The sequence below is a fragment of the Xenopus laevis genome, chromosome 5L (assembly GCF_017654675.1).
Source record: "Xenopus laevis strain J_2021 chromosome 5L, Xenopus_laevis_v10.1, whole genome shotgun sequence".
Taxonomy (NCBI): Eukaryota; Metazoa; Chordata; class Amphibia; order Anura; family Pipidae; genus Xenopus; species Xenopus laevis.
Window position 1 is genome coordinate 165,001,043 of NC_054379.1, and position 27,121 is coordinate 165,028,163.

Sequence of the window (27,121 nt, forward strand, 5' to 3'; positions counted from 1 at the left end):
GATCTGTGCAGCCACTGGGACAGAATGTTCTGTTATACAGATAGCTAGAATCTCAGCTGCCATAAAGCAGGACAGGACTGCTGCTTACAATGGGGATCAGATAGGATCTGTGCAGCCACTGGGACAGAATGTTCTGTTATACAGATAGCTAGAATCTCAGCTGCCATAAAGCAGGACAGGACTGCTGCTTACAATGGGGATCAGATAGGATCTGTGCAGCCACTGGGACAGAATGTTCTGTTATACAGATAGCTAGAATCTCAGCTGCCATAAAGCAGGACAGGACTGCTGCTTAAAACTGTGCCAGTATGGAAAAATGATCTGTTATAAAGAATATCATATATACATGTTTATAAAACAGGGTGCTGTTTCTCTAAATTAACTGTTGACTTTGGCCTTTTCATTAATGAGAATAATTGCTTGACAGGAATGTTATGGTGCTGTAATTTCATGCAATTAATTAGGTTCAGAATGACGAGGCTCTTTCTGCTAGAGCTAGCTGCTTGCTGGCCAATAGTTTGGATGTGTATTTAATTGTGCAAGCAGTTCAGCATGACTCCTGCCACTAGTGCATTAGTTATTCACTCACACAGGCAACTGTTACCCTTCATAGCGTTTGTCTGATTTTAATAAAAGACAGTGTCAGTTTTTTCGCATTTGGGGGTGATGAGAGTTGTGGTTCTGCAACATCTCAAGGGTTGGAGACAAAGTAGTCTTATTTATCTTGCCCCACTGTCTCCACCCTGCCCTACTGTCTCTATCATCACTTCAATACTGTCTCAATCTTGTCCTACTGTCACCATCTTGACCTACTATTCCCATGTGGTCCTACTGTCTATATCTTGCCCTACTGTCTCCCTCTTCATTGTGTCCTACTGTCTGCATGTTACTCTACTCTCTCCATCTTGACCATCTATCCTTCTGTTTCCATCTTGCCCTACTGACTCCATCCTGCCCTATCATTACCTCCATACTGTCTCAATCTTGCTATACTGTTTCCATCTTCATCTTGTTCTACTGTCTCCATTTTGCCCTACTGTCTCCATCTTCATCTTGTCCTACTGTCTCCATCTTGACCTACCTTTCCCATCGTGTCCTGTTGTCTCCATCTTGCCTTACTGTCTCCATCCTGCCCTACTATCTTTATCTTCATCTTGTCCTACTGTCTCCATCTTGCTGTACTATCGCCATCTTGACTTACTATCTCCATGTTCTTCTACAGTCTCCATCTTGCCATACTGTCTTCACCTTTATCTTGACCTACTGTCTCCATCTTGCCATACTTTCACCATCTTGTCCTACTGTTTCTATCTTGCTCTACTGTTACCACCTTGACCTACTATCCCCATGTTGTCTGTCTACATCTTGCTCTACTATCTCCATCTTGACCTACTATCTCCATGTTCTTCTACAGTCTCCATCTTGCCATACTTTCACCATCTTGTCCTACTGTTTCTATCTTGCTCTACTGTTTCCACCTTGACCTACTATCCCCATGTTGTCCTACTGTCTCCATCTTGCTCTACTATCTCCATCTTGACCTACTATCTCCATGTTCTTCTACAGTCTCCATCTTGCCATACTGTCTTCACCTTTATCTTGCCCTACTGTCTCCATCTTGCCATACTTTTACCACCTTGTCCTACTGTTTCTATCTTGCTCTACTGTTTCCACCTTGACCTACTATCGCCATGTTGTCTTACTGTCTACATCTTGATCTACTGTCTCCATCTTTTGTCTATGTCACCTGCAATCCACTACTGATAGCTTCCTCTAGTTGTTGCTCTGCAGATCCCCACTATGTTGTGAACCCTTTGCAGTCATCCCTATTTGCACCCATGGAGGCAGTTATGGCCCTAGGTTGCCCATCCCTGATGTAATGACATCTCTATTTATTGCAGGGATCTGTTGCTGCTGTGGGGCTCTACGGCCTCGTTACAAGAGACTGGTCGATAATATTTTTCCAGAAGATTCAGAGGTAAGTATTCCCTATAAAATCCCTAAAACTCTGCAGGTTGGACAATGCCCCATTCTATCTCAGGACATTCCTTGTCTACATACCTGTATTGTTGCCATATTTCTTGTAACTCACAGGGTAATGAGACAATCAGCCGTTTCATCACTGCCAGATCTAGAGTTTAAAGGGTGCTGTAGTATGACAATTTGGTGCCCCAAACAAAGCCTCCCATGGCAACTGATCTATTATTGGAATAAACAGTTCCTGTCTGTAATCACATCACAGCTCAGGGAATTGGGAAAGAGAGATACCAACACCTCTGGGGTCTCAGTAATGCCCCCTGTCAGCTGCCTGGCGCTGGGTACTTATCCAGCACCTCTGGCTTCTTTTATGTATTCCGTCACTCTCTGGAAGAAGATTATCTGAGCATTAATATGTGTTGTAGGCCAGGGCTATCCCACTGGAGTCTCTGAGGTTGAATGGGGCCCTCTTTGTGGGCCCAAGTGGTCTATACACAACTTCTTTTACTTTATATTGGTGCACAGAAGTGTCGTTGGATAGTTGCCCCATTAGACTAGGGTGAAGGGCTTTAATAACCTGTAAGTGGCTTAAATGCCAGGCCAGGATAGTTTCTAGAAATACATGTCCAGGCAACAAGCATGCCATTTTATGCCCTGCCTGGTTACTAGGATAAACAGTATCCTAACAACCAGATACCAAAAGTGAACATCCACATAATTGGCATCTCCTGGCTGATCTCTCCCTCATAGGATGGTCTAGTGAAGGCAAACATGGAGAAGCTTACGTTCTACGCTCTCTCAGCACCAGAGAAATTGGATCGGATCGGTGCCTACCTCTCGGAGCGGCTGAGCAGGGACGTTGCCAGACATCGTTACGGGTAAGTAAATAACGCGCTAATTGGAGCATCCTTTGCCCTTACTTACTTTGAGAACACGCTTAACTGCCAGGCCCCAGCAGGGGGAGATAAATGAATAAATGTGGCCTTTATAATCTAATCTTTTTAGCAAAATGTCAGCGCAGGGAAGAAGTGAAGCGACTCAGCAGTGGGACTAATGATAAATAATTACACTTAAAAGCTTTTAGCTTGTCCCATCAATTACATTAGTTATTGCAGGGGCCCCAGACACAAAGCCTAGATCTCTCAATGGAATTATCCGTTCTACTGGCAGAGACTTAGCACACAGCCTGCATTCATTTATACAGTGACACAGACCAGCCTGTTGCCCTTTCAGCCTTTGTGGTACCACAACTATTAACTGCAAGATTTCAGGGTAGAGAAGGCTGCTTCATCCCCTATTGCCTCCATCTTGCCCTACTGTCTCCATCCTGTCTTACTGTCTACATCTTGTCCTACTTTCTCCATCTTGCCCTACTGTCTCCATCATGCCCTTCATACCATACTCTGCTGTCTCCATCTTACCCTGCTGTCCTCATTTTCCTCTATTGTCCCCATCTTTTTTTACTGTCTCAATCTTTTTCTACGCCATCCTACCCTAGTGTTCCAGTCGTGCTCTACTGTCCCATGTTGCCCTGTGTCTTCATCTTGCCCTACTGGCCTTATTTTGCTCTAACCTCCTCATCTTGTCCATCTATTTCCATCTTGTCCTACTGTCTCTATCTTCCCTACTGTCTCCATCTTGTCCTATTGTTTCTATCTTGTCCTACTGTCTCCATCTTGCCCTACTGTCCCCGTCTTGCCCTACTGACCCTTTCATCCTACTGTCTCCATCTTGTCCTGCTGTCTCCATCTTGCCCTACTGCCCTCATCTTGTACCCTACTGACCCTATCTTCCATACTGTCTCCATCTTGTACTACTGTCTCCATCTTGCCCTACTGTCCACATCTTGCCCTACTGACCCTATCTTCCCTACTGTCTCCATCTTGTCCTACTGTCCCTATCTTCGCCACTGTCTCTACCTTGTCCTACTGTCTCCATCTTGCCCTACTGTCCCTATCTTCCCTACTGTCTCCATCTTGCCCTACTGTCACAGTCTTTTCCCACTGTCGCCATCTTGCCCTACTGTCACCATCTTTTCCTACTGTCTCCATCTTTTCCTACTGTCTCCATCTTGTCCTACTGTCTCCATCTTGCACTACTGTCCCTATCTTCCCGACTGTCACTATCTTGTCCTACTTTCTCCATCTTTTCCTACTGTCCCTATCTTCCCTACTGTTGCCATCTTTTCCTACTGTCTCCATCTGTCACCATCTTGTCCTACTGTCTCCTTCTTGTCCTACTGTCTCCATCTTGTCCTACTGTCACCATCTTGCCCTACTGTCCCTATCTTCCCTACTGTCACCATCTTGTCCAACTTTCTCCATCTTTTCCTACTGTCCCTATCTTCCTTATTGTCTCCATCTTTTCTTACTGTCACCATCTTGTCCTACTGTCTCCATATTTTCCTACTGTCCCTATCTTCCCTGCTGTCTCCATCTTTTCCTACTGTCGCCATCTTGTCCTTTTGTCTCCATCTTGTCCTACTGTCCCTATCTTCTCGACTGTCTCCATCATGTCTTACTGTCTCAATCTTGTTCTACTGTCCCTATCTTCCCTACTGTCTCCATCTTGTCTTACTGTCTCCATTTTCTTGTACTGTCCCTGTTCCTGTCTCCATCTTGTCCTACTGTCCCTATCTTCCCTACTGTCTCCATCTTGTCTTATTGTCTCCATCTTGTCCTACTGTCCCTATCTTGTCTTACTGTCTCCATCTTGTCCTACTGTCCCTATCTTGTCTTACTGTCTCCATCTTGTCCTACTGTCCCTATTCCTGTCTCCATCTTGTCCTACTGTCCCTATCTTCCCTACTGTCTCCATGTTGTCTTACTGTCTCCATCTTGTTCTACTGTCCCTATCCTGTCTCCAGCTTGTCTTACTGTCGCCATCTTGTTCTACTGTCTCCATCTTGTCTTACTGTCTCCATCTTGTTCTACTGTCCCTATTCCTGTCTCCATCTTGTCTTACTGTCGCCATCTTGTTCTACTGTCCCTATCTTCCCTACTGTCTCCATATTTTCCTACTGTCCCTATCTTCCCTCCTGCCTCCATCTTTTCCTACTGTCGTCATCTTGTCCTTTTGTCTCCATCTTGTCCTACTGTCCCTATCTTCTCGACTGTCTCCATCTTGTCTTACTGTCTCAATCTTGTTCTACTGTCCCTATCTTCCCTACTGTCTCCATCTTGTCCTACCGTCCCTATCTTCCCTACTGTCTCCATCTTGTCTTACTGTCTCCATCTTCTTGTACTGTCCCTATTCCTGTCTCCATCTTGTCCTACTGTCCCTATCTTCCCTACTGTCTCCATCTTGTCTTATTGTCTCCATCTTGTCCTACTGTCCCTATCTTGTCTTACTGTCTCCATCTTGTCCTACTGTCCCTATCTTGTCTTACTGTCTCCATCTTGTCCTACTGTCCCTATCTTCCCTACTGTCTCCATCTTGTTCTACTGTCCCTATTCCTGTCTCCATCTTGTCCTACTGTCCCTATCTTCCCTACTGTCGCCATCTTGTCTTACTGTCTCCATCTTGTTCTACTGTCCCTATTCCTGTCTCCAACTTGTCTTACTGTCGCCATCTTGTTCTACTGTCTCCATCTTGTCTTACTGTCTCCATCTTGTTCTACTGTCCCTATTCCTGTCTCCATCTTGTCTTACTGTCTCCATATTTTCCTACTGTCCCTATCTTCCCTCCTGCCTCCATCTTTTCCTACTGTCGCCATCTTGTCCTTTTGTCTCCATCTTGTCTTACTGTTTCAATCTTGTTCTACTGTCCCTATCTTCCCTACTGTCTCCATCTTGTCCTACCGTCCCTATCTTCCCTACTGTCTCCATCCTGTCTTACTGTCTCCATCTTGTTCTACTGTCCCTATTCCTGTCTCCATCTTGTCCTACTGTCCCCATCTTCCCTACTGTCTCCATCTTCTCTTACGGTATACATCTTGTTCTACTGTGCTTATCTTCCCTACTGTCTCCATCGTGTCCTACTGTCCCTATCTTCTCCATCTTGTCCTACTGTCCCTATCTTCCCTACTGTGTCACGAATTGGCACCCTAAATCCAGAACCCAAGCTAAGCTCCCTGGACTCTGCTCTCACTTCCGCCTCGGGAGGAGCCCTTGACTAAATGGATGCCGCCAGGTCTTATTTGAGAGAGGAGCAAAGCTAACGGTTCTGGACAAGCAAAGGGGCACGATCGTCTCACCTGGATACTGGAATTGAAGAACACCTCAGGAGGGCAGGCCAGACAACACAGTGTGGAGCAGGCAGGCCGGGCCAGCACAAAGAGGTAGAATAATCAGACAGGCCGGAATCAGGATTGGAAAGCGTAGAATAGTCAGACAGGCAAAGGTCAGCTTGGAGAGGTCAGAATAAACAGGCAGGCAATGGTCAGATTGGAGAGTTCAGGATAGTCAGGTAAAGCAAGGGTCAAAACACAGAAGATCAATCAGGATACAAATAGGATAGCACCCAGGAACAAGCTAAATTGAACCTAACAACGGGCAGTGATTTTCAAAGAAAGGTCCCTTTAAATAGTTTGAATTTCGTGCCGTTGCGTGTGACGTCATCACGCCGGCGCATAACCCCAGAGGCGCACCATAGGGGGACCAGACACAGGAAAGGAAGGAGCAGCGCAGCGGGCGTCCACGCCGAAGGAGCGGCGGTGGACCCCGCTGCCCACTAGACCACCAGGGTGAGTGTTCTTTACGTTCGGGCTCCATATTGTCCTACTATCTCCATCTTTTCATACTGTCACCATCTTGTTCTACTGTCTCCATCTTGTCCTACAGTCCCTATCTTCCCTACTGTCTCCATATTTTTCTACTGTCCCTATTCATTTCTCCATCTTGTCCTTCTGTCCTTATCTTCCCTACTGTCTCCATATTGTCCTACTGTCCTTATCTTCCCTACTGTCTCCATATTGTCCTACTGTCCTTATCTTCCCTACTGTCTCCATCTTTTCTTACTATCACCATCTTGTCCTACTGTCTCCATCTTGTCCTACTGTCCCTATCTTCCCTACTGTCTCCATCTTGTCCTACTGTCTCCATCTTGTCCTACTGTCCCTATCTTCCCTACTGTCTCCATCTTGTCCTGCTGTCCCTATATTCCCTACTGTCTCCAACTTGCCCAACTGTCTCCATCTTTTCTTACTGTCACCACCTTGTCCTACTGTCTGCATCTTGTTCTACTTTCCCTATCTTCCCTACTGTCTCCATATTATCCTACTGTCCCTATCTTCCCTACTGTCTCCAACTTGCTCTACTGTCTCCATCTTGCCCTGCTGTCTCCATCTTTTCTTACTGTCACCATCTTGTCCTGCTGTCCCTATATTCCCTTCTGTCTCCATATTGTCCTACTGTCCCTATCTTCCCTACTGTCTCCATCTTGTCCTGCTGTCCCTATATTCCATTATGTCTCCATATTGTCCTACTGTCCCTGTCTTCCCTACTGTCTCCAACTTGCCCTATTGTCTCCATCTTGCCCTACTGTCTCCATCTTTTCTTACTATCACCATCTTGTCCTACTGTCTCCATCTTGTCCTACTGTCCCTATCTCCCCTGCTGTCTCCATCTTGTCCTACTGTCCCTATCTTACCTATTGTCCCCATATTGTCCTACTGTCCCTATCTTCTCTACTGTCTCCATCTTTTCTTACTGTCACCACCTTGTCCTACTGTCTCCATCTTTTCTTACTGTCACCATCTTGTCCTACAGTCTCCATCTTGTCTTACTGTCCCTATCTTCTCTACTGTCTCCATCTTTTCTTACTGTCACCACCTTGTCCTACTGTCTCCATCTTTTCTTACTGTCAACATCTTGTCCTACAGTCTCCATCTTGTCCTACTGTCCCTATCTTACCTACTGTCTCCAACTTGCCCTACTGTCTCCATCTTGCCCTACTGTCTCCATCTTTTCTTACTGTCACCACCTTGTCCTACTGTCTCCATCTTTTCTTACTGTCACCATCTTGTCCTACAGTCTCCATCTTGTCTTACTGTCCCTATCTTCCCTACTGTCTCCATCTTTTCTTACTGTCACCACCTTGTCCTACTGTCTCCATCTTTTCTTACTGTCACCACCTTGTCCTACTGTCTCCATATTGTCCTACTGTCCTTATCTTCCCTACTGTCTCCATATTGTCCTACTATCCCTATCTTCCCTACTGTCTCCAACTTGCCCTACTGTCTCCATCTTGCCCTTCTGTCTCCATCTTTTCTTACTGTCACTATCTTGTCCTACTGTCTCCATCTTGTCCTACTGTCCCTATCTTGCCTACTGTCTCCATATTGTCCTACTGTCCTTATCTACCCTACTGTCTCCATCTTTTCTTACTGTCACCATCTTGTCCTGCTGTCCTTATCTTTTCTACCGTCTTCATCTTGTTCAACTGTCTATATCTTACGCTACATACATGATATTCTTTTGTGCAATTGAACAGACTACAAAAACATTGGCTTCGAGCATCTAGCAGCTTTGGGGCACTACCTGGTGGCTGAAATGAAACAGTTAATGGGAAGGAAGGGGTTGTAGGCACCTGCTATAATACAAAAATACAATAAAAAGTTTACGCTCATACAGAAAAGACTGCTAGGCCCATTATCCTTCACCCATTATAATAGTGGCAAGAATAATAATAGCACAGACAGACCAATCAGGGACAGAGATGAGGATTTGCTTCCTTACCTGCTGCAGTATGTTATTTAACCCCCGCAGTACCACACTGTAAAACTAAGCACCTTGCAGAGTAGGACAGACTGAACGAAATCTGTTTTAGAGGTTCAACTCTGTATGGCAAAAAAAATAATTGTATGTTACCAGTGTGGACTAGAAAGTAGGAATAATTGTGCCTTATGTAGGTCATGTTGCCCAAGGCCCATTATCCCCACTAATGTCAACCTCACGTGCCCGTCCTTGTACTAATGTAGCAGCAAGATCCCGACCCAGTGTTGCACACAAGGTTATATTTTATATTTACTTATATACAGTATCCCTCTGCCCAACCTTAAACTGCTCCTGTGTATGCATTGACTTTTTCTTTTTCAAATGTTCTTATTGAAGTTTAAGTATAAACATACAGATATATTGGAAAGTAGCAATGTAATTGACAAGTTAGTACATTGTAACATGCAGTAAATGCTACAAAGCTACACTGACTGCAATACTGTGATCCACAACTGTACTGTATAGGGAACCATTATTGTACCAGGCTGTCCATCAATTTTAGATCTTGATCGGAGGATGCTGCTTGCAGGGAAACTGTACAAAAGGATAAACATAAGAAAATATAAGTAATGGAGTGTTCCTGTATGCCATGGGATATCTCTGTACAGACTATGAGCAAACTTAGGGGACTGTTCCTGCTGAATTGTGCTTAGTACAGGGGATACCTATGCTGCCATAGTTTTATGGGATATCTCTGTACAGACTATGAGCAAACTTAGGGGCTGTTCCTGCTGAATTGTGCTTAGTACAGGGGAATACCTATGCTGCCATAGTTTTATGGGATCTCTCTGTACAGACTATGAGCAAACTTAGGGGCTGTTCCTGCTGAATTGTGCTTAGTACAGGGAATACCTATGCTGCCATAGTTTTATGGGATCTCTCTGTACAGACTATGAGCAAACTTAGGGGCTGTTCCTGCTGAATTGTGCTTAGTACAGGGAATACCTATGCTGCCATAGTTTTATGGGATCTCTCTGTACAGACTATGAGCAAACTTAGGGGCTGTTCCTGCTGAATTGTGCTTAGTACAGGGGAATACCTATGCTGCCATAGTTTTATGGGATCTCTCTGTACAGACTATGAGCAAACTTAGGGGCTGTTCCTGCTGAATTGTGCTTAGTACAGGGAATACCTATGCTGCCATGGTTTTATGGGATCTCTCTGTACAGACTATGAGCAAACTTAGGGGCTGTTCCTGCTGAATTGTGCTTAGTACAGGGAATACCTATGCTGCCATAGTTTTATGGGATCTCCCTGTACAGACTATGAGCAAACTTAGGGGCTTTTCCTGCTGAATTGTGCTTAGTACAGGGGAATATCTATGCTGCCATAGTTTTATGGGATATCTCTGTACAGACTATGAGCAAACTTAGGGGCTGTTCCTGCTGAATTGTGCTTAGTACAGGGAATACCTATGCTGCCATAGTTTTATGGGATCTCTCTGTACAGACTATGAGCAAACTTAGGGACTGTTCCTGCTGAATTGTGCTTAGTACAGGGAATACCTATGCTGCCATAGTTTTATGGAATCTCTCTGTACAGACTATGAGCAAACTTAGGGGCTGTTCCTGCTGAATTGTGCTTAATGCAGGGGAATAACAAATAACATCCGTATATCAATAGGGGAATATCTACGCTGGGACAGCTTTATGATATGTCTGTCCGCTGGCATTTATGTGGTATGTTTCTGTGCAATGTACGAGCAAAATCAGGATCTGTGTATTACACAGAACAGGGTAAATTCTCATTTAGGCTATATGGAACCATTTGAATACATGTATAGAATATTTTAATTATAACATTGCCAAACTACCTGCTGAAGCCACCGATTAAATGAAAACACACCTTGTTACCCTCAAGGTCACCTGCACGTCCCCAGCTTCAGTCAATGACAGCTTGTGCAAGGCTGAAACTGCAAACAGAGTCAATGACACCTTTAAGGGGTTAACAGAGTTTAATTGAATTAATCATATTAATGATTGAAAGGGAGAATGCAGATATAATGCACCTTTAAATATATCTCTAGGAACCCTCTGAGGTTTTGGACCCCTCCCCCCCACACACATATGCTTTAAAGGACAACTTTATCCAAATCTAATTTCTGGTGCGTTAGGTCTTTTCAGCCTCTTCTAAAGCCGCAATATCCAGTGCATGGCAGTGTCAGATGTGCAACCCATTTGCAGGGCTTATGCTCTCAGGATTCCGGATTAGGTGGCTGCTTTATTCGTCCCAGAATGAGATGCTCAGTGGGCACATCTGTTCCTCGCCGGAGCACAGCCCAGTGATAAGGAAAGAGCTGATCCCCTTACTCAGGCATTTGCATCCATTACTCAGGGAAGAAGCTGATGCTCATCGCTTGCTGCTGACAGAACGGATCCTTTTCTTGCTCGGGGCCCAACAGAGAGGACGGGATTAGGAAGATGACTTGCGGGTGCAGGTACATGTTATATAGAGCACCATTGTCCCTCATGCAGGCTGATAAGGACGCAGAGGAAGGTTACTCTGTACTACATTCCCACCGTCTGCTACTTGGCAGGATTCCTGCATTGCAGCTCATTCTGCTGTTCCTGCAGGGCCTGATGGATTAACTCGGACCAATTTATTCATTCACTTTTTGTCTTTTAAAAATGGCTTCATTTTACCTTGAAATCAGATTAAATCTGCCTGAGGAGCATAAGCCCTACTTCTGGCTAAGAGCATGGGCCTTTCTTCTAACTAAGATCATGGGCCCTACTACTGGCTGAGCGTGGGCTCTATTTCAGGCTTAGAGCATGGGCCCTACTTGAGGCTAAGACCATGGGCCCAACTACTGGCTGAGCATGGGCTCTATTTCAGGCTAAGAGCTTGGGCCCTTCTACTAGCTAAGAGCATGGGCCCTACTTCTGGCTAAGAGTGTGGGCCTTTCTTCTAGCTAAGATCATGGGCCCTACTTAAGGCTAAGAGGGTGGGCCCTTTTTCTGGCTAAGAGTGCGACCCTACTTGAGGCTAAGAGTGTGGGTCCTACTTCTGGCTAAGAGTGACCCTACTTGAGGCTAAGAGTGTGGGTCCTACTTCTGGCTAAGAGTGTGGGCCCTTTTTTGGCCAAGGGTGCGGCCCTACTTCAGGCTAAGAGCGTGGACCCTACTTCAGGCGAAGAGCATGGGCCCTTTTTTTGGCAAAGAGTGCGGCCTACTTAAGGCTAAGAACACAAGACCTACTTCAGGCTAAGAGCATGAGCCCTACTTCTGGCTGTGAGTGTGGGCCCTATTTCAGGCTAAGAGCTCTTCTACTAGCTAAGATCATGGGCCCTACTGCAGGCTAAGAGCATGGGCCCTACTTCAGGCTAAAAGCATGGGCCCTACTTCTGGCTAAGATTGTGGACCTACTTTAGTCTAAGAGTGTGGATCTTTCTTCTAGCTAAGATCATGGGCCCTAAAATCATGGGCCCAACAGTTCAACAACTGAAGGGTGTATTAAAGGGGAACTTTGCCTCACGGTGAACTCACCACGTGGTTTTAGGTTTCTGTGTTGTTTAAATGTTGTTTAAAGGGGAAGTTAGCCTAAATAATAACTGTATTTAGCTTTTAAACTTTACTATCAACAGACATCATGTCTTGTCAGGCCAGGAATGTATGACCTGCAATGATCCCAGGACCTGTAGTGAAATTTCAGACAAGACATGAGGCAAGAGGATATATAACTAAAAGAGTCTCTTATTCCAGGGAAACTGTATATGAGAAAGGGAGCTGGAAGCTACTACTGTACATGTTACTATAGAGCAATCCTTAGAGAATTCAGTGAAACCTCACATCCCCTGCTTTAAAGTTTTCCCTAATTTTACCTTGTTGTTTTATATATATATATATATATATATATATATATATATATATATATATATATATATATATATATATATATATATATATATACATATATATATATATATATATATATACATATATATATACATATATATATATATATATATATATATATATATATATATATATATATATATATATATATATATATATAGACAAATACAAGATTCCTCTGCACTCAACCCATTATCAATATATTTAAGACAGCGACATTTTGTGCTACTGCTACTGAAAAATGCCTTACCCTTTAAACAACACAGGGATTGTTTGTCCATATATTGCAATATATTTAAGCTGAACAACTACGTCAAAGTCATCCCATATCTGGCCAGTCCTATGCTCAATTTTCATCTGATTCATTAAGAATTCTATGGTTTAATTATACATTTTATAAAAGGGACGAATACGTTTTACTGCAACTTACTTGCTGCTTTCAAAGTAAAACTCCCAAACTTGGCTGCCCTTTTATTAGACACCAGTGGGATCACCTGACTATAGCTGGGAAGGGTGGGAGCTACAACATGGAGCTGGTCACTGCTCCTGTATAAACTATAACAAACAAGGGAAAGTTGTGCTCACCACTAGTTTTTAAAACCATTAGGCGGGGGTGCAATGAGGGTGTGACCACAAAATACATAAAGACAAATACAAGATTCCTCTGCACTCAACCCATTATCAATATATTTAAGACAGAGACATTTTGTGCTACTGCTACTGAAAAATGCCTTACCCTTTAAACAAATGTTTTTAAAAACTAGTGGTGAGCACAACTTTCCCTTGTTTGTTATATATATATATATATATATATATATATATATATATATATATATATATATATATATATATATATATATATATATATATATATATAATGTATATTATGCATAATACATTTCCCTGATTTTACATTTTCCTGGATTTTACACCATTTTTTTTCTGGTTCCCTTGAAAAACGTAAAATGGGGGTTCTACTGTAGATGCCTATAGGTTGATGGCTTCCTTATATCAGTAGATTGGGTGTAGCAGGACTGACTCATACTTTATATGTAGAGGGAGGTGGGTGTATAGGTAGATAGGTCCCCTTGTGCAATACTGAAAGGAACGGAAGTGGATATGAATGTCGGTAGATGTCCTCTTCATACAACAAAAAGAAGGAATATACAACTATACATTTATACTGTAGGTTGCCCAGGAGAACTCAGGAGAGACACGTTACTGTAATGTAGATCACCCTGGGAGAACTCATTTTAAAAGAGACGTGGGTGTGTAGGTAGGTAGGTGTTTTCTTAGTAAAAATATTATCAGGAGAGAAGCGAGAAGCTACTATTGTCTGTTTACCAGAGATCACCTTAGCATAAGGGATGTGGGTGTGGAGGTAGGAGGAATATTTAACCAAAGTAACAACGTCTCAGAAGTGAGGTAGGAGTTACTACTGGAGTTACTACTGAACATATTACCTGGAGAAGTGATCTGGCAAATGGAAAGTTTGGGTCTAGGTAGGTAGGTGTCTTCTTAGTAACAACGTATCATGAGAGAAGCAGGAAACTACTATTATATGTTGTAAGGCGAACGTACGTATCTGACAAATGGCAAGTGGGTGTGTAGGCAAGTGTCTTATATCACGACTGTTGACAACAGGAACATGGAGTAAATTCTGTATTTTTGAAGAGAAGATCAACAACAAGAGCAGCAGATGGAGGAGACTAGTTTAATAGGCCACAGAGGATGTAGCAGTGGAGAAAGGATCAGATGGGATGTACTAAGAGGATATAAATTGTATATTACTGGTGCAGCTGCAGAAGCGAATGGGGTATAAAGATACCTGAGCTGTTAGTAGCACTGCGTCCATACTATTTACCCAGAAACCTGCAGTTACTCTATGTGCATGTCAGGCACTCTAAACTGCCAAGGGGAAGTAAAGGCTACGTGTAAAGACGTGTGTCTTACACACCAGTCTATTATCATCTAAACTCGATGGAAGTTTGTAGAAGAACAGGGATATCTCTGCAGAATCAGCTTGAATGTAGGATAGCTACAGAGTCAGGTAGAAAGAGATTGCAGTAAAAAAAACCCAGGTATTTAGGTCCGTTGAGCTCCCTAGTTATTTGCCCGTGTCCTGGCTCATGCTGTTTTGTATGGATCATTTTAATGCTGAAACTGCAATGAATTGCCGACTCATGAAAAGCTTGATGCCCTCGTTGGCTGTGACTCATATCAGCATTGCAGGTGCACTGAGCCACGATATACTGGGCACATGACTTATAGCTCTTTGTGTTTCACCGAGCTGAATAAAAGGTTTTATTTCTAAACCCTGACTATAGAGGAGCACAGCTGCTTCCGTCTAACAGAGGCACATATAGGAATAGGTATAGCAGGTGTTCCAGAAGAAGTCTCATGACTTGCACCTTGTCCAGGTCTGCCATCCTCACCTGCCTCCCAAGTGTATGTAGATTCCCCCAGGAGCCCCCTGACTTGGTTGGATTCTGTTTTCAAGCTAGTCTTGGTCACTAGTACCCTGGAGGGCAGAGCCACCTGCTTGGCTGTAAGATCAGTTATTTTTCCCAGTATACTAGACAGACGGTCTCATGACTTGCACCATGTCCAGGTCTGCCATCCTCCCCATCCAAGTGACATAGAAAAAAAATCTGTGTATGAAGATTCCCCTGGGAGCCCCCTGACTTGGCTGGATTCTGTTCTCAAGCTAGCCTTGGTCACTAGTACCCTGGCCTTGAGAGTAGATCCATCTGCTTGGCTGTAAGAGCAGTTCTTTTTCCCAGTAGCCTAGACAGACAGTCTCATGACTTGAACCATGTCCAGATCTGCCATCCTCTCCATCCAAGTGAATGAGAATACATTTCTGTGTATACAGATTGCCCTGGGAGCCCTAGTGATTTGGATGGATTCTGTTCTCAAGCTAGCCTTGGTCACTAGTACCCTGGCCTTGAGGGTAGAGCCATCTGCTTGGCTGTAAGAGCAGTTTTTTATTCCCAGTTTGCTAGACAGACAGTCTCATAACTTGCACCATGTCCAGATCTGCCATCCTCCCCATCCAAGTGAATGAGAATAAATGTCTGTGTATACAGATTGCCCTGGGAGCCCCTGTGATTTGGCTGTATTCTGTTCTCAAGCTAGTCTTGGTCACTAGTACCCTGGCCTTGAGTGCAGAGCCATCTGCTTGGCTGTAAGACCAAGTCTCTGTCCCAGTAGCCTAGAAAGAGAGTCTCGTGACCAGATCTGCCATCCTCCCCAGCAAGGCAAATGCTGGGAGTTGCAGATGACAGCTCTTTGGCTCTTTACTGTGTATGTTAAGCATAATGTGTCTCCATCTGTATGTCTTCCAGCTATGTCTGCATTGCTATGGAAGCCCTGGACCAGCTTCTCATGGCCTGTCACTGCCAGAGCATCAACCTTTTTGTGGAAAGCTTTCTGAAGATGGTGGCCAAGCTCTTGGAATCGGAAAAGCCAAATCTCCAGATCTTGGGGACAAACTCAGTAAGTGGATGGGGGTGACAGAGCCAGACTTCCAGGGGGAAGCCACCAATTTGGCTGGACAAAAGCCGTCACTGCTTTCTGGGAGGGTTAATAATGCCACTTTTTCTGTAGATATAAGACTTGTTATCCGCAAAGCTCTGAAATACAGGATGGCCATTTCCCAATTAAAACTATTCATTTTGGACCAAATGAGGCATGGCTGGGGTCTGTCAGGGGTCTCCTATTTGGATAAAAACATTAATTAAATTGAAGTCCCGTTCTACTTAGTTGACAGGGCCCACTCCTCTGCTGGCTAATAACCCAGGCCCTCTAGGGGAAGGGTACTGTGACTATGTAGTATGGGACTACCTCCCAACTGTCCTGTTTTTAGAGGGACAGTCCCTCTGTTGACAGCTCAACCTGCAGTCCCTCTGTACTGGAAAGACCCGTTTTTCTCTTCACTGAACAGCCAGAAAAAGAAACAAAGTTTCTAACTTAATTGGCTTTTGGCAGAGAGTCCAGAACAGCTGCAACAGAAGATAAGATACATTTGTAACAATTCAAATGTATCTAGATAAGCAATCAAGGTAAAGAAATAAGTAATTGCAACAATATAAGATAACAGGTCCCTTGGGAGAAGTTAGACTCAGTTTAAAGGGCAATTCACCTTCATCAGCAAAACTGCCAAATTTTGTAAAATTAACATGGTAATTGGGGGCGTGGCTACAAAAATGGGAGTGGTCAAAATCTCCCCCCCCTTTTTATTTCCAAAATGTTGGGAGGATTTTTCGTAGCATCCCTGGCATCTAGTAACTTAAAGAGGATGTTCACTTTTAAATTAACTTTTAGTATGAAGTAATATTCTGCGACAATTTGCAATTTGTCTTCATTTTTAATTGTTTTTGAGTTATTTAGCTCTTTATTCAGCAGCTCTGCAGTTTGCAATTTCAGCAATCTGGTTGCTAGAGCTCAAGTTACCCTAGCAACCATGCACTGATTTGAATAAGAGATTGGTATATGAATAGGAGAGGCCTGAATAGAAGAACGAATAATAAAAAGTAGCAATAACAATAAATGTGCAGCTTTACAGAGCGTTTGTTTTTTTAGATGGGGTCAGTGACCCCCCATTTGAAAGCTGGAAAGAGTCAGAAAAAAGAAAGCAAATAATTAAAGACTATAAAAAATAAATAATGAAGATCAAAAAGTTGCTTAGAATTGGCCATTCTATAAGTTAACCACCCCTTTAATTGCGAAAGTAAATACCAACCCCAAACTGGATTATGGGACTTGTAGTTTGCTGCTATTTGTGCCAGGCTGTTTCTGTTCTGTATCTGCCGTTACGATGGCTGTGGTATTCGTTTTCTTTGTCTGTTCCATTGTCACTTATCTGAAAACAAGCTCTGCAGGAGATCAATGCAACACTCCATTCTGTATCTTTCCTGTTGCCCTTTCTCTCTGACCCCTGGAGGGGATATTCCTCATAGGCTTGTTCCCAGGCTTTGATTGAGGCCCTGTGATTGTCAGAACTCAGCGATGAGCCTGTGCTCCATTCAGAGGGTCCATGGTATCCCTGAGATGTTGCACTGATCATTGATTAAATACGATAGAGAGGCGTTTATTCTCTACTTGCCCTTTATTCTCTGGGAATAAAAATAAAAATGAATTATTTAAAATAGTCAGGTATATGGGGCTTCTTTCCCTAGAATTCACTTTGCTCTGCTTAGTATTATAATCATAAGCAAAACCTCTGTCCCTACACTGGGGCTTATTTATTTATACTGGGACAGCAGAGTTGCTCAGTGCTAGTAAATAAGCCCCACTGTCTCTGCTTTAAATGGGTTGTTCACCTTTAAGTTAACTGTTAGTATGATGTAGATATTCTGAGACAAGTTGCAATTGGTTTTCAATTGTGGTTTTTGAGTTATTTAGCTTTTTATTCAGCAGCTCTCCAGTTTGCAGTTTCAACAATTGGGTTGCTAGGGTCCAAATTCCCCTAGCAACCATGCACTGATTTGTATAAGAGACTGGAATATGAATAGGAGAGGCCTGAATAGAAAGATGAGTAACATAAAGTAGCAATGACAATAAAGGTGTAGCCTTACAGAACATTTGTCATTTAAATGGGGTCAGTGACCCCTAGGGCTGCCACCTTTTAGCCAGACCAGGCAGGGGGTGGGGCTGTGACGTGGAGGGGGTGGGCTGTGATGCATAAGGGGCAGGGCCCAGATGCAGAGGGGGGCGGACCATGACATTGGGGGCAGGGCTAAGACACAGGCGATTGGCCATTCACCGTGTCAATCTTAGAGAATCCTGCCTGGTTTTCCTAATTTGGAAAAGGAAACAGGAGTGGCTCTCTCTGTACTTGTATCTCACACAAACTGCATCTTGCATTATACAACCCCTGTTAAGCTCTGATGGAGACCCTGTACAAATGGCTCCAAAGACACTCCCTCTCTCCCAAGGATGCACTGGGGCTCCCAGCCAATCAGGTGGCTCTCCAGTCTGTAACTGGGCTGAATGATGTCACAGACAGAAAAACAGGGGAAGGATTCCTCTGATCCCCTACACTGGGATCATGACAGCTGCAAAGCAGACTCTAGCAAGGGCATGGGAAGCGAATCTCCGTTGATGCCCCCAAACATAAAGTAGCCACTATATCTGCTATAAATGGGTGGTTTACCTTTAAGTTAACTGTTAGTATGAGGTAGAATGTGATATTCTGAGACAAGTTGCAATTGGTTTTCAGTTTTTATTATTTGTGGTTTTTGAGGTATTTAGCTTTTTATTCAGCAGCTCTCCAGTTTGCGATTTCAACAATCTGGTTGCTAGGGTCCAAATTACCCTAGCAACCAGGCACTGATTCGAATAAGAGACTGGAATATATGCTATTTTGGAAAACCAGACAGGCAGTTTTGACCAGAGCAGCCCTTCAAATTACCGGGCTGTCCAGGTCAAAACCGAACAGGTGGAAACCCTAGTGACCCCCCATTTGAAAGCCGGAAAGAGTCAGAAAAAGAAAGCAAATAATTAATAAATTATACCAAAAAAAAAAATCATAAAGACCAATTGAAATGTTGCTTAGAATTGGCCATTCTATAACATAGTAAAAGTTAACTTAAATGTAAACCACCCCTAACAGTAAATTTCTGTGAATTAGAAACCTCTATAAATATTAAAGGGGAACTACCATTTAAAAAAATGAATATCCCTCCACTGGCTGTAGCCTTTTACCCCCAGAAAGTAGAGAGTGAGTAGAAATCAGAGTTTTTCTCTGTACAGAAGAGGGAAATGACAGCAAGTCTTTGGGGACTTTGCTACCAGCGCTTCTCCTACTTGGGCTCGGCAATAATTAAAGCTGCTAATTATCCTCTTTCTTGAGGGGAAAAACATAGATATAATTAAAGCAGATGAGAGCTGGAGTTACGGTTTTTCTTATTAATTTTTCATTGCACGGCTTGTCTCCCATTAACACATTAATCTGAGTCAGTGTTCGGCAGATTGAAATCCGTTGCAGCGTGACTCATGCACCTCTGATTCATGCGTCGTGCTGAATGCGGCTAAATGAGAAATTGCGAGATTATACACAGAATCTTCCCTTTTGTTCTGCCTGTGAGTCCCTTATGTGGCTCTGGGGGAATTGGGACCTGACAGCAAATAGATAATTATTGTCTTTATACAATGCAGCTTCAGCATATTGGTTGCTGGGGTCCAAATTTCCCTAGCAGCCATGCACTGATTTGAATAAGAGACTGGGATATGAATAGGAGAGGCCTGAATGGAAAGACAAGTAATAAAAAGTAACAATAACAATACATTTGTAGCCTTACAGAGCCATTTGTCTTTTAGATGGGGTCAGTGACCCCCATTTGAAAGCCATAAAGTGTTAGAAGAAGAAGAACAAGGCAAATAATTCAATAGCTATTAAAAAGAAACAATTAAGGGCAACTGAAAAGATGCTTAGAATTAGTGTTAAAAATAGTGATTTCAGGGCATTTTGCCTACAATGTATTTTTGTGCAATCAGAACGCCCCCCCTGACATTTATGGGAAAAAATCTATTGGCGGTGCAGGTAAGTTGTACCTTAAGGGGCAGATTTATAAAGGGTTGAATTGAAAATGAAATTTTTTTAAAAAAACTCTCAAAATCGAATTGTGAATTATCCAAACTCGATTCGAGTTTTAATTCGAATTCAGATGTCAAGATTTATCATGCTGTGGCGCTTTAAGAACTTGAACTCGACTATTCGCCACCTAAAACCTGCCGAGTTCATGTATGGGGAGATGTCAATGGGAGAAGTCCAGGGACATGTAAGTAGCTTTACCGACAGTTTTGTCAGGAGAAAAAACTTGAATAGAGTTTAGTTGAATTTGATTTAGCGAGTCTGTAAAATTAGATTTTTGATTAGATATTCGATTTTATAGAATTTCGAGTATATTCGAATTTAACGGAGTTTAAAAAAAAATTACATGAATTCGGAATTCAACCTTTAATAAATATGCCTCCCCCTGTCTTGCCCACTGTTCCACCACCCCGGCTACAAAGTTTGCCCAGCAAAGCTAAGGTTAAAGTCCATATCTCTTTAACTAACACAGAGGGAACCATTAATCTCCTTGCTGCCCAACATCACCCCCACCCCAAAGCAATCTGATTTATAGCAGACATTGCACCCAATACCTCTGATCATATATTATAGCTTCTTGTTTTCCTGCCCACCCCGGGGGAGAGTAGTAAAGCTCAGTTAATTAAACATTAATTATTACCCATCGTTACTCTGTGCAAGTCCAGAGTGTTGGATAACAAAGCGACATCCCCGGATACATTAGTCTGGAGCTCACCTGGCAACGCAGGTAACAGAGATATGGCTGCCGGGAAACACTTCCTATGTGAGATCCCGTGGGCGGGGGGCATGTACTGTCGCAGAAGGGTGCAGCTCAATTGGGTGTCACTACTGGGTGAAATTAATATTTGATGGATCTTTATTTGCTGGTTCAATCAGATGCTGCTTCCTGGATCATTTCTAGTTTAGTTAGTTACGGCCGGTGCTCCATGTCAGGCAAGAACACGTAATTATATATATATTATTATGAAAAATGAATTATGGAATATATTCAGTTTTGAGCTATATACTGTATGACAGAAGGGGAGTGGCTTCTGGGAAGTGGGCAGGAAATTAGGAAAATATATCACATCAATTGCAAAGCTTCTAAAGCCCAGAAAAGATCTCTATCCATTATAGACATATTTTTTTTAAATAACTGACTGCCAGCTAATACCCTATGTCAGAGCATGGCAGAGAGAGATGGGGCAAGTAAGTCTTGAAGACTAGGAATCTGTATGGACCAATGGGAGGAGATCCTTTAGGAATGTTTCAATGATGGAAACTAATTATAAAGTTTTAATTAGGTGGTATTTAGTTCCCGCCCATATTGCACAATTAAAACCTTGGGCGCACTGTAGATGATTTAGAGGTTGTGGCCACAAAGGGACCATGTACCACATATGGTGGCAATTATTATTATTATTAACATGTATTTATATAGCGCCAACATATTGCGTAGCACTGTAAAGTAAATGTGATTATACAACTAAATCACATGAATTCTATACATAGAACACATGGAGTTACATACATCACAATCAATACCGGTACAAAAGGTGAGGAAGGCCCTGTACAGAAAGAGCTTACACTCTAAAGGGAAGGGAGTAATACACAAGGTGTGGGAGTGGGCAAGATCGAATTAAGTGGGTGAGAAATGTGGTACTGTATGTGGTGTTGCGTTTGGTAGTTAAGCAGAGTGAGGGGAGGCTTCTCGAAAAGAAATGAGTTTTAAGAGATTTCTTGAAAGCAGAAAGGTTGGGAGAAAGTCGGGCAATGCCCAGTAGCCCAAAGATCAGAATCTACACTATGATTTATTCAGTCTTTGGCATATCAATCCTAAATACAGCTTTATTATGTAAAAAAAACACATTAACTTCAACTCAATTTCAACTATTTACTGTTGTATCCCTAATTTGGTTACTGTCTCTTTAAATCGCAATTAACCGTTGGCAATCCAGGGGCCCTGAGTCCCTTTTGCGTATGAAAAGTACTGGGAATTGTGATTTACAGCGCAGTGCCTCCACCTAGGGAACACTGAGGAGCACACCTCAGGGAATTTCCACTAGGAAAAATAAACACACAGTTTGCAAATGAAACAAACATAAACTTTATATGAAACAGTAGTGAAAAACTTGGGCAAACTAATACACAATGCACTCCTGCACTGGGGACACATGGGAACTAACTCACTATTAGGTACCTGACTCTCCAACACAGTCCTTTTTATTATCAAAGTCCCAATCCTCTGGAAGGGGTTAATGACCACACAATTCAGTTCGAATGGAATGTCCCTTCCCCAGGTAGTGCTACCTTTCCCCAAAGTTCCTCTCCCTTTGGAACTTAGCAGCCATTCCCACGTAGCAGGTAAATGCACAAGACCTGTCCTCATATTGGGGCCCCACACTTGTATCCTTGCCAGTATCCTCCCTTGGGTGGCTCACTCACCGGGGTGCTCTCAGAGGCAGTCACACTGGAGATTACAGGCAGCTCTGCAGTAGGATCAATCTCATTAGTGGCACCTTTCACCTCCTGAGTCTCTAGCAGCTTGTCAGGGAACAGGGTGGGCTCTCTCTGTACTTCTAGAGCAGGAGTGCCCATACTTTACTAATGTGAGGTCTACTTTAAGTGATCTTATACCATTATGAGCTACATCTATAAAAGCATTGTTAGCATTCTGTTCCATGGAAAATATTACGTAAGTACAACTATTTATTATGCAACCTTACATAATAAATATCTGAATAAAAAACATGAAATAGGAGGGTGATTTAGACAAGCTGTTTGTTGACAGAGTCTTGAGATCTACTGATCATCAGCTAAAGGTCTACTGGTAGATCCCGATCTACCTTTTGGGCTCCCCTGTTCTAGAGAGATGTAGCAGCTTCTCTACACTGGACAGTCTCACACAAACTGCATCTTGCATTATACAACCCCTGTTAAGCTCTGATGGAGACCCTGTACAAATGGCTCCAAAGACTCTCCCTCTCTCCCAAGGATGCACTGGGGCTCCCAGCCAATCAGGTGGCTCTCCAGTCTTTAACTGGGCTGAATGATGTCACAGACAGAAAAACAAGGGAAGGATTCCTCTGATCCCCTACACTGGGATCATGACAGCTGCAAAAGAAGACTCTAGCAAGGGCATGGGAAGCGAATCTCCGTTGATGCCCCCCAAACATAAAGTAGATTGGATTATGGCCCAAGAGAAGATGTCCAGTGTTCTATTGAATTCCCACCAATGAGTATGGGCCCCATGGCTAGTATATAGATGTGGCACTGAGCCCAACAGCTCTCTTAAGCATTTAATTACCCAAGTAGCATAAGCCTTTGTATTAAATCGGTGTAATGTACATAAAAGAGCAATTTTTTTAAAAGCTAAAAATAATAAATAAATGCAAAAAGATCCACCAGTGGGAATCCTGCCTGTTCTGTTCTGTGGGAATCCTGCCTGTTAACGCAATTCAGTAAATGTGTTTTTTCCCCTAGCTTTGCTCACCTGCACATTATTATATCTGCTCTTTATACACTTCATGACAGTGTGATAATGACATACAGTATATTGTTTGCTAAGCTCAATGTGTTACATAGGGAATGCCGTGGTAGGGGCAATTCTCATTGGACAATCCTCTTGCATTTGGAATTAAAGGGGCAGTATCAGAGCCTGAGACCTGAGATAATGAGCTCTGTGCTAATGATCCCCGTCCTTTCACCCTTTGTCCAAACTGTTTTGCTTTATCGATAACAGTAGCCCATTATGCAGGGGGATTATCTGTACACCAGGAATCTAATGATCTACCTCACAAGGACCAAATGAGGAGGAACTTCACAAAAACTATAGATTTTTCATGATTAATAATAGGAAAAAAGTATATTCAGCACAAGCCCTGTTCATTGCCTAAAGGCTGATGCTGGGCCTTTCAGTAAACTTGTTAAAAGGAGTTGAGTTCAAGAAGCTGGTGGGATCACATTGGACTTTCTCCACCTCAGTAGAAAACCCAGTTGGTAAAAAGCTGATGAACAGCCCTTTATGCCACCTGCCTAAATTTCCTTTCATTCCAATATTAGCTTCCCCTTGAAAACATTTTGATGTTACTATTGCTTTAAAACAACACTGGTTCGTGTTTGGCTGTTGTATTAGTAGCTGCAGGGCTCCCTCCAGTGGTGCAACAACAACATAATTAATTCCTATCTGCAAAATATTATTATTATTATTATTATTAACATGTATTTTTAGAGCACCAACATAGTGCACATATTACTAACTTGCTGAGCTGTGGCTACTTATACTAAACCACTTTTTACTGACTGTACCAGACTGTAATCTTACTGTGCCGGACTACATGTACTTAATCTATATAGAGTATGTGTAGTCTACGTATTGTAAGTAATGCTTGAAAAGTAAATGTAGTCTTAGAATTTACTTGCTATCAGGGCCCAGTGGCAAAGGGGGACCTAGAGACAGAAAAGGTACAATTCATGGGCCTGAAAAGACGCTAGGATTTTGGGAAGTGGCTGGGGTTGGGTGAAGTTTTCCATAATTTGGGCATAGGAAGGGAGGATCAGCAGTTTAACCATGCATGTGATGAGTATTTTTTAATGTTGAACCCTAAACCCTAAAAGTTAATGTGGCTAAAAATGCCATAATTTATTTACTGAACTGATTGCACGAGGCTAAGGTTTGAGCTTGTCAATAGCAGCAATGATCCAGGACTTCAAACTTGTCACAGGGGGTCACCATCTTGGAAAGTGTCTGTGACACTCACATGCTCAGTGGGCTCTGATTGGCTGTTGAGAAGCTAAGCTTAGGGCTCGTCACTAATTATCCAGCAGAAAATGAGCTTCCCTGGCTGTAATATAAGATGATGCTACAGGTTTGCTGATTATTCAATTCTGATGCTAATTGCACTGGTTTCTGTGCTGCCATGTAGTAATTATGTGTATTAATTACTAATCAGCCTTATATTGTGCCATTTCTATTCTATGTGTACTGTATATTGTGAGTGGCTCCCTAAGCTCAGTAAGTGACAGCAGCACAGAGCATGTGCAGTGAATCAGCAGAAAAGAAGATGGGGAGCTACTGGGGCATCTTTGGAGACACAGATCTTTACTGCTAAAGGGCTGTGGTTGCCTTGGGCTGGTACAGAAGCACAAAACATCATGTACAACATTTCTACCTACATCTGTAGTTAGGCTTTAGTTCCCCTTTAATCACTTCATCATCCTTCCGCAGGAGGGGACGTTTAGCAATAGGAATGTTATTATACCTCCATCTCTTAATGTTTTCCATCAATGACATTTGAATGAGAAACTAGAATAAAAGATGAGTTCTAGAAGAACCCTACTCACATGAATAAACCTGGTCTTAATCTGCCTCTCATAGCAGACTGACTTATTTGGTTTCTGCTCTCTTGCAGTTTGTGAAGTTTGCCAATATAGAAGAGGACACGCCATCCTACCACCGCAGCTACGACTTCTTCGTCTCACGTTTCAGCGAGATGTGCCACTCAAGCCACGACGACCTGGAGATCAGGACAAAGTAAGCAATGAGTAGGGTTGGTATTGGCTACTCATCCTGCCACGTTTATTCTGTTCATTTCCCCTTAATCTCTTGATTTCAAGGATTCGCATGGCAGGAATCAAAGGGTTGCAGGGAGTCGTCAGGAAGACGGTGAATGATGAACTTCAGGCCAATATCTGGGAGACCCAACACATGGACAAGATTGTGCCGTCGCTGCTGTACAACCTCCAGCAAGTGGAAGAGACAGAAAGGTGAGTTGTATAGTTGGGCAAGATGGCCGCTATAGCGTATTTGTGCCAGTGTGAATTGTTTCCCGATTACAGGGAATTCTGGGTAGTATCTGCTTGTGTGCTCATTTCAGCCATTTTCGGCTCAAGACCAACATTTGCTTAGGGCCCTCCTTTTCATTTAAGGTTCGAGGTGACCTGATGTAGCTCTGTGTCCTCACCCTAATACTCACCATTCCCTTATTAGGAATAATTAGGATTTCTTATGTTATAAAGCTTTGGGTCCCACTGCACTGTATCCTGCCATATGTGATATTTATCATTCTCTTATGGTCATTTCAGCCGATCTCCGTCTCCACTTCAGACTAGTGAGAAGGAAAAGGAGAATCCAGCAGAACTAGCAGAGAGGTGCCTCCGAGAGTTACTGGGGAGAGCGGCCTATGGGAACATCAAGAACGCCATCAAGCCTGTCCTAATGTAAGTGAATATACAGCCATCATGTTTAATTGTCATCAAGCATAACTCATCGGTGACTTCTAATATCCTTATCATTTACAGTAGGGGGTACATTATCCCTTATAATACATGAGTGATACTCAGAGTTCCCTGTATAACTCAGCCTGCAGCCTTGTGTCTTTATATGGTCACAGAACAACCCCTCAGTGACTTCTAATATCCTTATCATTTACAGTAGGGGGTACATTATCCCTTATAATACATGAGTGATACTCAGAGTTCCCTGTATAACTCAGCCTGCAGCCTTGTGCCTTTATATGGTCACAGAACAACCCCTCAGTGACTTCTAATATCCTTATCATTTACAGTAGGGGGTACATTGGCCCTTACAATACATGAGTGATACTCAGAGTTCCCTGTATAACTCAGCCTGCAGCCTTGTGCCTTTATATGGTCACAGAACAACCCCTCAGTGACTTCTAATATCCTTATCATTTACAGTAGGGGGTACATTATCCCTTATAATACATGAGTGATACTCAGAGTTCCCTGTATAACTCAGCCTGCAGCCTTGTGCCTTTATATGGTCACAGAACAACCCCTCAGTGACTTCTAATATCCTTATCATTTACAGTAGGGGGTACATTATCCCTTATAATACACGAGTGATACTCAGAGTTCCCTGTATAACTCAGCCTGCAGCCTTGTGTCTTTATATGGTCACAGAACAACCCCTCAGTGACTTCTAATATCCTTATCATTTACAGTAGGGGGTACATTATCCCTTATAATACATGAGT

At 42.9% G+C, this 27,121-nt stretch overlaps 1 protein-coding gene across 3 annotated transcripts in view; it reads left to right on the forward strand.

Moving 5' to 3' along the window:
• The window catches only part of efr3b.L (EFR3 homolog B L homeolog), a 101,512-nt gene that overhangs the window by 59,522 nt on the left and 14,869 nt on the right, over nucleotides 1-27,121 (forward strand). For 2 of the 3 annotated variants that reach the window (XM_018264120.2, XM_041563616.1), the window contains exons 2-7: nucleotides 1,902-1,978; nucleotides 2,728-2,855; nucleotides 15,895-16,045; nucleotides 25,535-25,656; nucleotides 25,740-25,889; nucleotides 26,208-26,342. In XM_018264120.2, coding sequence (XP_018119609.2) covers nucleotides 1,902-1,978; nucleotides 2,728-2,855; nucleotides 15,895-16,045; nucleotides 25,535-25,656; nucleotides 25,740-25,889; nucleotides 26,208-26,342 — 763 coding nt within the window. Of the gene's footprint in view, nucleotides 1-1,901; nucleotides 1,979-2,727; nucleotides 2,856-10,882; nucleotides 11,131-15,894; nucleotides 16,046-25,534; nucleotides 25,657-25,739; nucleotides 25,890-26,207; nucleotides 26,343-27,121 lie in introns of those variants that run through there. The other variant, XM_041563617.1, reaches the window with a different exon arrangement.